General features: G+C 47.7%; 1 protein-coding gene across 2 annotated transcripts in view; it reads left to right on the forward strand.

Moving 5' to 3' along the window:
- PLXNA4 (plexin A4) overlaps positions 1-9,921 on the forward strand; it is a 429,278-nt gene that overhangs the window by 383,056 nt on the left and 36,301 nt on the right. For both annotated transcript variants that reach the window (XM_017728009.1, XM_008628864.2), the window contains exons 22-24: positions 1,782-2,050; positions 4,431-4,497; positions 6,444-6,590. In XM_017728009.1, coding sequence (XP_017583498.1) covers positions 1,782-2,050; positions 4,431-4,497; positions 6,444-6,590 — 483 coding nt within the window. The remainder of the gene's footprint in view (positions 1-1,781; positions 2,051-4,430; positions 4,498-6,443; positions 6,591-9,921) is intronic.

Below are 9,921 nucleotides of genomic sequence, written 5' to 3' on the forward strand. Positions count from 1 at the left end.
AAGAGCCAAAATTCATCCGACTGTGTGGAGAGAGACATTGAAAAACATGATCTGTCAGCAAGGAGGGCTTTTGGGACTGGGTAGGAGGCTGAATTACAGGTAACTATCGTATAGGTTTGGGGTGCAGGTCAAGTGGCCTCCAGCTGCTTTCCCTCAGGACGGGCAGCTCAGGAGCTCCCACAAACGAGCAGGAGAAATGAGGGGTGCTGAATCTCCCTCTCACGTGTGTGCACACAAACACTTCCATTATCCCCACAGCCAGCTGCAATACCTACATTCATTAACCCCATCCAGCTGATCACAGAACAGCATCTGACCCCTGCAGAGGCCTTAGCACGGATGCTCCCCTGTGTAGATACACACTGAGCTGATGTTTCAATCCAACACCTTTGATCTCTTCTCCCTTTCATTCCATTCATTGTTTTTTTTCTTAATCCTTTGTAAAGCTTCGCCAGTTCTCTGTGTCAACATCTTTGGCTACTAACGTGAAGGCAGCTCTCATTCTGCTCCCTTCTCTGAAGAACCCAGAAGGAATTGCTATTTATTGCAAAAGGCCCCAGCACAGATCCCGCAGAGAGGAGGTCTTACTTATTTCCAGTTCATTTGCTAATTAACTGCTTCCAGATGCAGTGCAAAATACTTTTCTTGTTATTTTGTTTTAATTCTCCATAATAACCCAGGGATAGACAATATTAAATGTTCAAGCAAGTGAGTTAAAAATAATTATTGGCGGGATGGGTGGTGGTGGTTTGTTGGTTGGTTGGTTGGTTGTCTCAAGCTATTTAAGAAGTAATTTATTTGTTGGACGCAAAAAGAGTTGAGAACTCTAATTTCCAGAATGAGAAAGTAATGACTCAATGAGGGGCCTTGCATTGCTTGGCTGTTTAGGCAAGCCAACTTATTTTGTAATAAAGTGCCAGCTTTGGGTGGTTATTAATTCATATATGCCTTGATGACATGTGTTGCTCTGTGGTGAGACCCTCCAGCTTCCGAGGAAGCTTCTTCAAGGGCTGGAACAGCTTCAGCAGCATGGAGGGATGAGTCTGAGGTTCTCTATTTAGGTTCCATTAATGCCTAGAGCCAGAAGGACAAAAAGGCCACTGTGGAGCCAGGCTCCAGCACTGAGGTCCTAAATTCTTCCATATAAAAATGAGTTCACCATCCTCTCAGTTAAGAAATATGAGACTTATCAATCTCTCTGTGTCCAAAACACCTCAGCTCCCAAACCCAGGGGTTCTACTGCAGCTCAGAGTGTCCTCTCACACCTTCACCTGCCTTGCTCTTCAAAACAAGGCCCAGCTGCATGGCCACCATCCCGGCCACTGCCTCACTGCACCTCTTCATCTCCTCAAAACCTCACCCTGGCCTCTTCCCGTTCACTCTCTTGCTGCCTCTCCCTGTTCCCTAAAGCTGAACCCCAAACCTCTGCGAGCAGGTTTCTTGCAGGGGTGAGAAAGAAGTTTTGGATGAAATCAGAGTAAGACTTCAGTCTGACTAAAATAACAATATAACAGTGGCATGGTGACACCTTAAGGCACTAGAAATCCGTTTTGGATGTACTATTCAGAGACAGAAACACAGGGTTAGAAAAATCATCTGGATGTGGCTGGGAGTCTTCTCAGACTTCCTAATCATTAGATGATGTATGGATTCTCTTCCGGTCTGTCCTTAGCTGGAGGAGCTGGAGTGACGAGAGAAGAGATAGCAAAGGGGGTGTGACAATGGGAGGTCTGACAGTGGGAAAATGAGGAGAGGGAAAAACTCCCTTTCTTCTTGTGCAGGTCCCTGGCTACCGGCAGGAGAGGGTAGAGAAAGGCCTGAAGCTCTTTGCCCAGCTCATCAACAACAAAGTTTTCCTGCTGTCCTTCATCCGCACGCTGGAGTCGCAGCGCAGCTTCTCCATGCGGGACCGCGGCAACGTGGCCTCGCTGATCATGACGGTGCTGCAGAGCAAGCTGGAGTACGCCACCGACGTCCTCAAACAGCTCCTGGCTGACCTCATAGACAAAAACCTGGAGAGCAAGAACCACCCCAAGCTGCTGCTCCGCAGGTAAGGATGCCTGGGCATGGAGGGAGCCGGGCTGGGAAGGCTGTGCCCTCATAAACATTGTAATCTTTGGAGATGTAGATCTTGCTCCATTCTCCTCCCTAACCAAAAAGTAGTCAGTGATAAAAAGTTACAGAACTAATCCACCTTTGGATTTTCATGTGGATCCTCCAGAAAGTTTCATAAGGACAGAAAAAGCTCAATGCTTATTTTGAGCTCTTTGCGTGCTTACAATGTTAATTTATGCTTATATTTCCTTTTAACCTGAAAACTCCAATCAGGTTGTGTAGGACCTAAATTAACATCACATACATGGTGTATTAAATCCCTGGTGAGAGGACGTCAACTTCTTCCATCTTCTGCCTGGGACATGGATTTCCCAGCTTTGTTTCTTGTTCCTGAGTTAACTACGGACACATGGAGAGCCTTCAGCTGCATTGTGGGATCTCATTTCTCTCCCAGAGCTGGGAGTTCATGGAAATCAGCAGAAGAGCAGGACAACAGAACTGGTTTCATACAGGAAACAAGCTTGGATTGGTGCTTCTTGGCCTGGTCTAAACTCCACAGTTCTGTGGGAAACCTCGAATTAGGAATCCACTGCTCTGTAATTAATGTACTTTCCCTGCCTAGGGAAGTGCTGCCTCTTCCCCCTTTAGGATCAGATTCATCTCCTTTTCACAGACTGAACCAACCCTCCTGGTTCAAGGACCCTAAATAAAATCAGGGGGAGTCTTCTGGAGATGAGTGTCCTTTGCCACTGCTCAGAGCTGACTCTGAGGAGCCCTCAGTTGATTACGATGGATGGCTTGGACACAGAGGAGACCTCTGGTGCCTGCTGGGCTGGGAGGTTTTTCATCTGGCACACAGCCCACTGTGGAGAACCAGCAAAAAAGGAGCAGAAGGCACTTCCTGGCATTCAGGGCAGCAATGCCAGGGGCAGAGACTGGACTTTGCTTTGGCGTCTGTTAACTCCCTGATGTGATTCAAGTCCTACAGCCAGGCTGGTGACCACCCTCCAGCTGACCCCAGGCTTCTTGTCTGTGCTTCTCCTCTGATGCTCGATGGCACTGCCTCCTTCCAACTGCCTCCCCCCTTCAATTCCTCCTTTTCCTTCCCCTTTTTCTATCCCTTTGTGTTCCCTTGCTGCTCATTCCTGTCTTGTCCTGAGCAATCCATCTTTCCTCTTTCTCCTTCTTCCAGTTCTCTTTTAACTCAAATCCTCTTTTTTGGAAATGAATCATGGCCTTTAGGAGGACAGCCAGGGAACAAAGAAGGCACATCCACTGTTCCAAACCCTGGAAACACCAGGAGAAGTCAGGGAAGTAAGTCCTGCACTGAGCAGCACCAGAACAGAACATGTGAATATCTAAATGCCTTGGGTTAGATGTTGGTGTGAGTGCCTCAGACAGCTCTTTGGAGCAGCTGGATTCAAAGGGAAGGGATGCTTCCCTTCCCACCCATTAGTGAAAGGGAATGTTTTGCAGTTTTGGAGGTGTTTGATGGAAGGAAGGAGCTGGCAGAAGTGATTTTCCCACCTCACCTGTGTCCAGTGCTCATCTCACATGAAATCTATGGCCCCAAAGAGATTTTCAGGGCAGAGAAAAACAACGACAAGAAGCGAGAACCTCTGCATGGCTTTGGTGAGAGCCAGGACAAGGAGGACCCACTTTAATTCACCCAGGCAGGGACTCCTCTTTTTTCTTGGTTTCTCCAAGTTTCTCTAGGTTTCTCTTGGTTTTTCTCCAGTCAGTGCATGTAGTGGAGCCAGCACAGGTTTATCCCATGTTCCTGATGCCCACACCATATTTACAGGTCCGAGTCAGTGTTTCTGTAGGAGAAGCTCACCCTGAAGCTTCGAGATGGATTTTTCTTCGATTGAGGACAGCGTGCTCAAGGGCAAAAGGATGAGCTCCGTGTATGTGCCACATTGACACATTGAGGAGAATAATCACTCCCAAATGCCAGGGAGATAGGCAGTGCCAGATAACCATTCCCTGGAGACTTAGATCTGTCTCTCCTGAGTATTTATACAGCATACTTGACATATGGCCTCGCTCTGAGCTCCTTAGATTTGATGGATTTATCCCCTCCGAGCTCTTTGGAGAAGATTCCCTCAAATGTCGTCAACTCCTTTTAGTTGTTGGAGAAACTGAAAACAGACAAAAAGCGACTTGTAGTCACAAGAGAATCAGCAGGGCAGCAAGGACTTTCCTGCAGGTTTCCTAAATCCAAAACTGAAACAGGGAACTTAGGATGTGCTAAATCCTGATGGTGCCACGCCAGACTTCCCACTGGGCAGGAAGATGGACAAGGACAGTATTTTGGTAGGACCAGCATGACTAACACATTTCCAATTTGCTTTTTTCTCCCTGGTCAACTTTAGGACAGAGTCTGTGGCTGAGAAAATGCTCACCAACTGGTTCACCTTCCTCCTCTACAAGTTCCTCAAGGTAAGAGGAGCAGCATGCCTGGAAAAACTGCTGCTTTAATGCATTTCTTCTTGGTGAGGTTCAGTTGGGGTGAAAACTTGCCAGATATAAAGTTAAAGGCTTTTTCTTTTGCCTCTGGAAGGAGGTCACTGCCTAATAGGAGATGGGCTGTTTTCTGACCCAGGGAGAACAAAGAAGGATGCTTCGTTAGAGAGGCAGCCTTTTGGTCTCTCCCTTGTAGAGAGGTGGGATCTAAGGGTCAGTGCCAAAATGGGGAGGATTTCAGAGCCTGACTGAGACCTGTGTGGAAAATGCTGTCCTTTTACCAGCAGACTGAGGTCTCCATCATGTGGTGACCCATATTTTCAGTGCACAGTGGAGTGAGATCTCCTTCCACCCCAGCTCAAAGGCAGAAATGAGACCTAGCCCCAGGAGGAGTAGAAGGATGCTCGTGAGCAAAGCTGTGTGAAAGAACTTGAGTGGAAGAATTTGAGGCACTCCCTGAGCTCTCTCATTCCTCCTGGAAGGTCTCCTTGGGGTTTGTGCAGTTAAAAAAGTCTTTCAGTCTTTAGGCCCTGCCACTGACTGCTGGGGGATCCAATTTCCCCTTGGGGACCCACATTGAGCCTCAAGAATCTCAATTGCCAAGGCACCAAGCTCAGGGCCAGCCTTTTTGGAAGGAGCTGAGCTCTGCACCTCTCCCCCACTCCCACTGCAGCTGCTAAATATCCTCCCACCTCACATCCTCGTTTGGACAGAATAACCACCTCTGCCTGGCAATTCAAGGCTTTACAAATAAAACCCAATCCCCCTGAGCCTTCCTCAGGCACGACCAGTTCAAGGATGAGCACAGGGGAAAGTTTTGAAGGTCCCTGGAAGGTAATTTCAGTGACTTCAGTATCAGATCCCCGCTTTCAGCTGAAAGGAAAGGATATAAGGAGGTGACTCTCTAAAGAGCTGCTTTTGTAATAGGCTTTTTTCACCCCACTCAGCTACTTGTCTTCTTGCCTTAGCCTGAACAGAGGCCTGATAAGGGCAGGAGACAGGCACACAGAAGCAATATGCTGCTGGCAGATAAGCTAATTAAGTGGGAGACAGGTGTAGGGACTGAAAAAGGCGCCACTTTGCTTCCGATTTTTAACTTGTTTTCGCTGGGATTTATACCAGAGGAAAATGACCTCGCTCCTTGAGTTGGGACACAAGAGGAGAGGGCGAGGAGGGGAGAAAGAAGGAAGGGATGAAGGGGAAGGGAGGCAGGAGCAGAGAGTTGGGCAGCATGGAACTGAGGGAGGGCAGCAAGGGAGGAAAAGTGTCAGAAGAGGACAGCAGTGAGTGGGAATGATGAGGAGTAATTAGGGACAGATGAGCTTTGCTGTGCCTGCCTGGGGCTGCTAGTTGCTGTCCTGTGCTGGGCCCCGCACATCTGTCACCACCACACAGGTCCAGGAACACATCTGCCTTCAGCATGAGAGTGCTCAGGGAGTCTGTGGACTCCAACCAGACACCCAGGGTGGAGCACCAGCCATCCATCTGCATTTAAAACCTGCTTCCAGGTCGTCAGGGACCTATCCCACCACCTGCTTCAGGGCAAAGCTCTGGCCTGGTGGCAACCACTTGAACAAACCCAGCATTGCCAGGGAAGAATGACACCTTTGTCCCATGACAGGACACCCACAGAGTCACAGAATATCCTGAGCTGGAAGGGACCCACAAGGATCATCGAGTCCAACTCCCAGCCCTGCACAGGACCATGCCCAAGGGTCACACCATATGCCCAAGGGCTGGTTGTACTCTGGGGAAGTGGAGGGTCACCTCTGATCCTGTGCTATTGGAATAGGCTGGTTCCCATTGATGTATCCATCATGAGTGATTTGGGATGGCAAACCAAGGCAGTCACTGGGATGCCCAGGTTGGATTCTCAGTTCTGTCCTCTAGTTTCACCTCATGGTTACCTTTCATCCCTGCAGGAGTGTGCTGGAGAACCTCTCTTCTCCCTTTTCTGTGCCATCAAGCAGCAGATGGAGAAGGGGCCCATCGACTCCATCACAGGGGAGGCCCGGTACTCGCTGAGTGAGGACAAGCTCATCCGACAGCAGATTGACTACAAGACCCTGGTGAGTGCTCTGGGCACCTCTTCCCATGGGCTTGTCCAGAATCTTCTGGATAAAGGGGATTTAGAGAGCAGAAGCCAGTGATTGACCCTCTGGGATGATTTATTCCTGTATCCCAGCAGGGAAATGCTGCTGAAGGCTGACTATTAAAATTAAATATGTGTTTCTCCAATGAGAATTTCAGCATCAAGAAACAGTTAGAGGTACACAGTGCAGGGACCTATTAGGTCAGCTCTAGAGCTGGTGCAGCCCTCCCTCTTGAGAAAGCACAAGTCAAAGAAAAAGGAACTTGATTTAAAGATTTCAAGGGGAAAAAAAATCCCTGTCACTGAGCCATTTGCCTCAAAATGGAACTGTCTGCATGGTGCAAGATACACGTTGCATACGTGCAGCTTTAGCTTCCGCTCTGAGATTACACCCTCTTCCCACTCGATTAAAGAGCATCAATTAAAGAGCATTAGATATCTCTTCTTAGTGTGTTTGTGGGCCTTCCTTCTTTCCTGGGTGCATTAAATCCACTGAGCTTCTAAGTCTCTGCTGGGTGAAGAGCACTTTCTAAGCCTCCAATGATCTTTGTAATTTTTCTATTTCTCATCTTTATTCTCAGCAAATCCCAAATTTTAGGACAGTCAGAAGATGCTCTAAATGGATCACATTATTTTATTTGCACTTTCAAACTAGGGACGTTCATTTCACTTAGCTCCAGATACCTCTGAGAGCCGAGTCCAATCCCAGAATCATGGGATGGTTTGGGTTGGAGGGGTAGCTAGAGATCATTTAGTTCCAAGTCTTAGACCTTAACCTGTCTTAGACTTTAGCTCAGGTGGGCTGATGCTAGAAATGCCCTTTTGTGTTCTTTAACTCCAGTCTAGAGCTGAGCTTCGACTGAATCCAAGTCTGACAAGGGGATGGACTTAATTCTTAAAGAAGGCCACAGCTTTATTTTGCATATTAAAAACATGACTTTCCTACTAAATTGGCAGCATGGTGCTTCTCTGCTGTTGCATGTGGCAGTCTAAAAATTCAGAGGACTGATCACACATGGAGAAAATGAGCAGAAAGGAGAAAAAATGCAGCCACAGAGTGATCACTTTCACCGAAGGAAATCCCCCCGATCCTTTTAGGCTTGATCTAAAGCAGCCAGCAAAGGGTAGTAATTATACATCAGGCTGAACAAAGCTCTCCTCCGCTGGCTTTGTGCTGTTTGATGACAATCAGCTCTCCCTCTTACATCTCAAGAGCAGACAAATATATCCCGATAGGAATCTCAGCAGATTTACAGAGATCGGCTCTGGCGAAGGAGATTAAGAAGAAGCAGAATATGAATAGGATTGTTCTTCATTTCTGTTTCTCTTTATTTCTGTTTTATTTTGTCCTTCCTCTACCTTGCTTGAGGTGCCTGACATCTTTTATTAAAAATATAGAGTAATGAAATAAATCAAGAACTGATTCAGTGTTTGTAATATGGGAATTCCCACAGAAAAATGGAGAGAGACTATTTACAGAGGCCTGGAGTGACAGAACAAGAGGGAATGCCTTCAAACTGAAAGAGAGTATGTTTAGATCAGAAATCAGAAAAAAATTCTTCCCTGTGAGAGTGGGGAGGCCCTGGCACAGGGTGCCCAGAGAAGCTGCGGCTGCCCCATCCCTGGAAGTGTTCAAGGCCAGCTTGGACGGAGCTTGGAGCACCCTGGGATAGTGGAAGGTGTCCCTGCCCATGGCAGGGGGTTGGAATGAGATGATTTTTAAAGTTTCTTCCAACCTAACCCATTCTATAATTCTATAATTCTCAGAAGGCTTTCCTATGCTTGGCTTTTTTTGGGGTCTTTCTCCTTTTTCTCCATCAAACCTCACTGTATGAAAACCCCATGGAACTTTCCAGCCTAATCTGGAAGGGTGAGAAGGATTTCTGTCCCTGGGTCAGGAACTGTAGAGATGTTCTGGTCTCAGGAAAAACCATTTAAACTCAGAACCAGGGTCACCATGTGAGTGATCACAAACTGTGCCTTTATAATTTAAATGCCACTAATCTGTAGTGGAGATCTGGGATTAGCTGAGCCAAGCTTTGCATGTACACAGACACTCAGAGACAGCTCATGGCTGGGAGGGCTGGCAGATAAAAAAAGCCCAAGGATGGAGTAAAAGGTCAATAAACACAAATCCAGAGAAATGAGATATCCCAAGGTCACACAGAGTCAGGGGGAGAGCAGGGCTCGGAGATTATTTCTCCGAGCTCCCATTCCCATTCCTTGCCATGATGACCCCACAACTGGTAGGACAAAGACCTCAGTGAGTGACAAAACAGCAGTGCCGAGTGCTGGTGTCCTCTCAGTACCAAAATAGCCACATCCTTGAGTGACCCTGAAGCCCAAAGGAAGGTGGTGGGTGATGGATCAGCACCAGTGACTGTGTAGGGGATCAACATCACAAAACTTCCCTCAGAGTGACCAATCCTGTAGGACTACAACCCAGGCCATCATGGGGTCTCTTCCCCACCAGCTGACATCAAAGACTGTGTTGAAGTCTCTGAGCAGCACTGCAGGAGCAGTGGGATTTGTTCTCTGGCTTGTTTGTTATGAGTACAGAGAAAAGTTTCATGCTCCACATGAGAACAGCTTGGAAAACTCCAATGGAAAGATGGTGTAAAGCCTGGGGAATATATGCCAACGCCACAGTGCTCTGGGAATGGGATTGGCTTCCATAACTGGTGTTTGAATTCCCTAAAATGTTGGAGGGAGACCCTTGACAGTCGTTGTAATGAACACACAGGAGTTTAGGATTTTTCAGCAGTGACCAACTGCCCCATCTGTGCTTGAAACACAAGAATAGCCCTTTGAAAAATTGCCTTCCCTGCTCCGTCTTCTTCCAGCTGAGCTGGAAAAGAGGAAAGGATTTCTGTAGTCAGGGTGTGAATGAACGTGGTTCACTCAGGCAGAGTTTTCCTGACACCTTCTAAAGCTGGCACTCTGTGAAATTCAAGGATAACCAAGAGCCAATCACCATTGTCACCTTCCAGCCGGATGGTGAGTTCTGGTGTGGGGGACACTGGTCAGCACCTGCAGGAGATGTTGGGTCTTCTGCACCAGGTGTTGGCCTGGCAGGGCAGGTCAGATCATTTTAGAGAACACCAAGTGCCTTCTGTGCGGGACTGAGCCAAAATCCAGCTGTTTGTCCCGGAGATTTATCACACCACAGAGCTTGCCCTGACTGGCACCAGCTCATTTTAGCTGAGCTCAGACCACTGAGAGAGTAACCTGAAGAGTAACTTGGTCCCCAGAACCAGGTGTGCCCCCAAAGAGCTGTCCCAGCCTGTCATCATTGCTCCATTTCCCTA

Source organism: Corvus brachyrhynchos, unplaced genomic scaffold, assembly GCF_000691975.1.
Source record: "Corvus brachyrhynchos isolate BGI_N302 unplaced genomic scaffold, ASM69197v1 scaffold182, whole genome shotgun sequence".
Lineage (NCBI taxonomy): Eukaryota > Metazoa > Chordata > Aves > Passeriformes > Corvidae > Corvus > Corvus brachyrhynchos.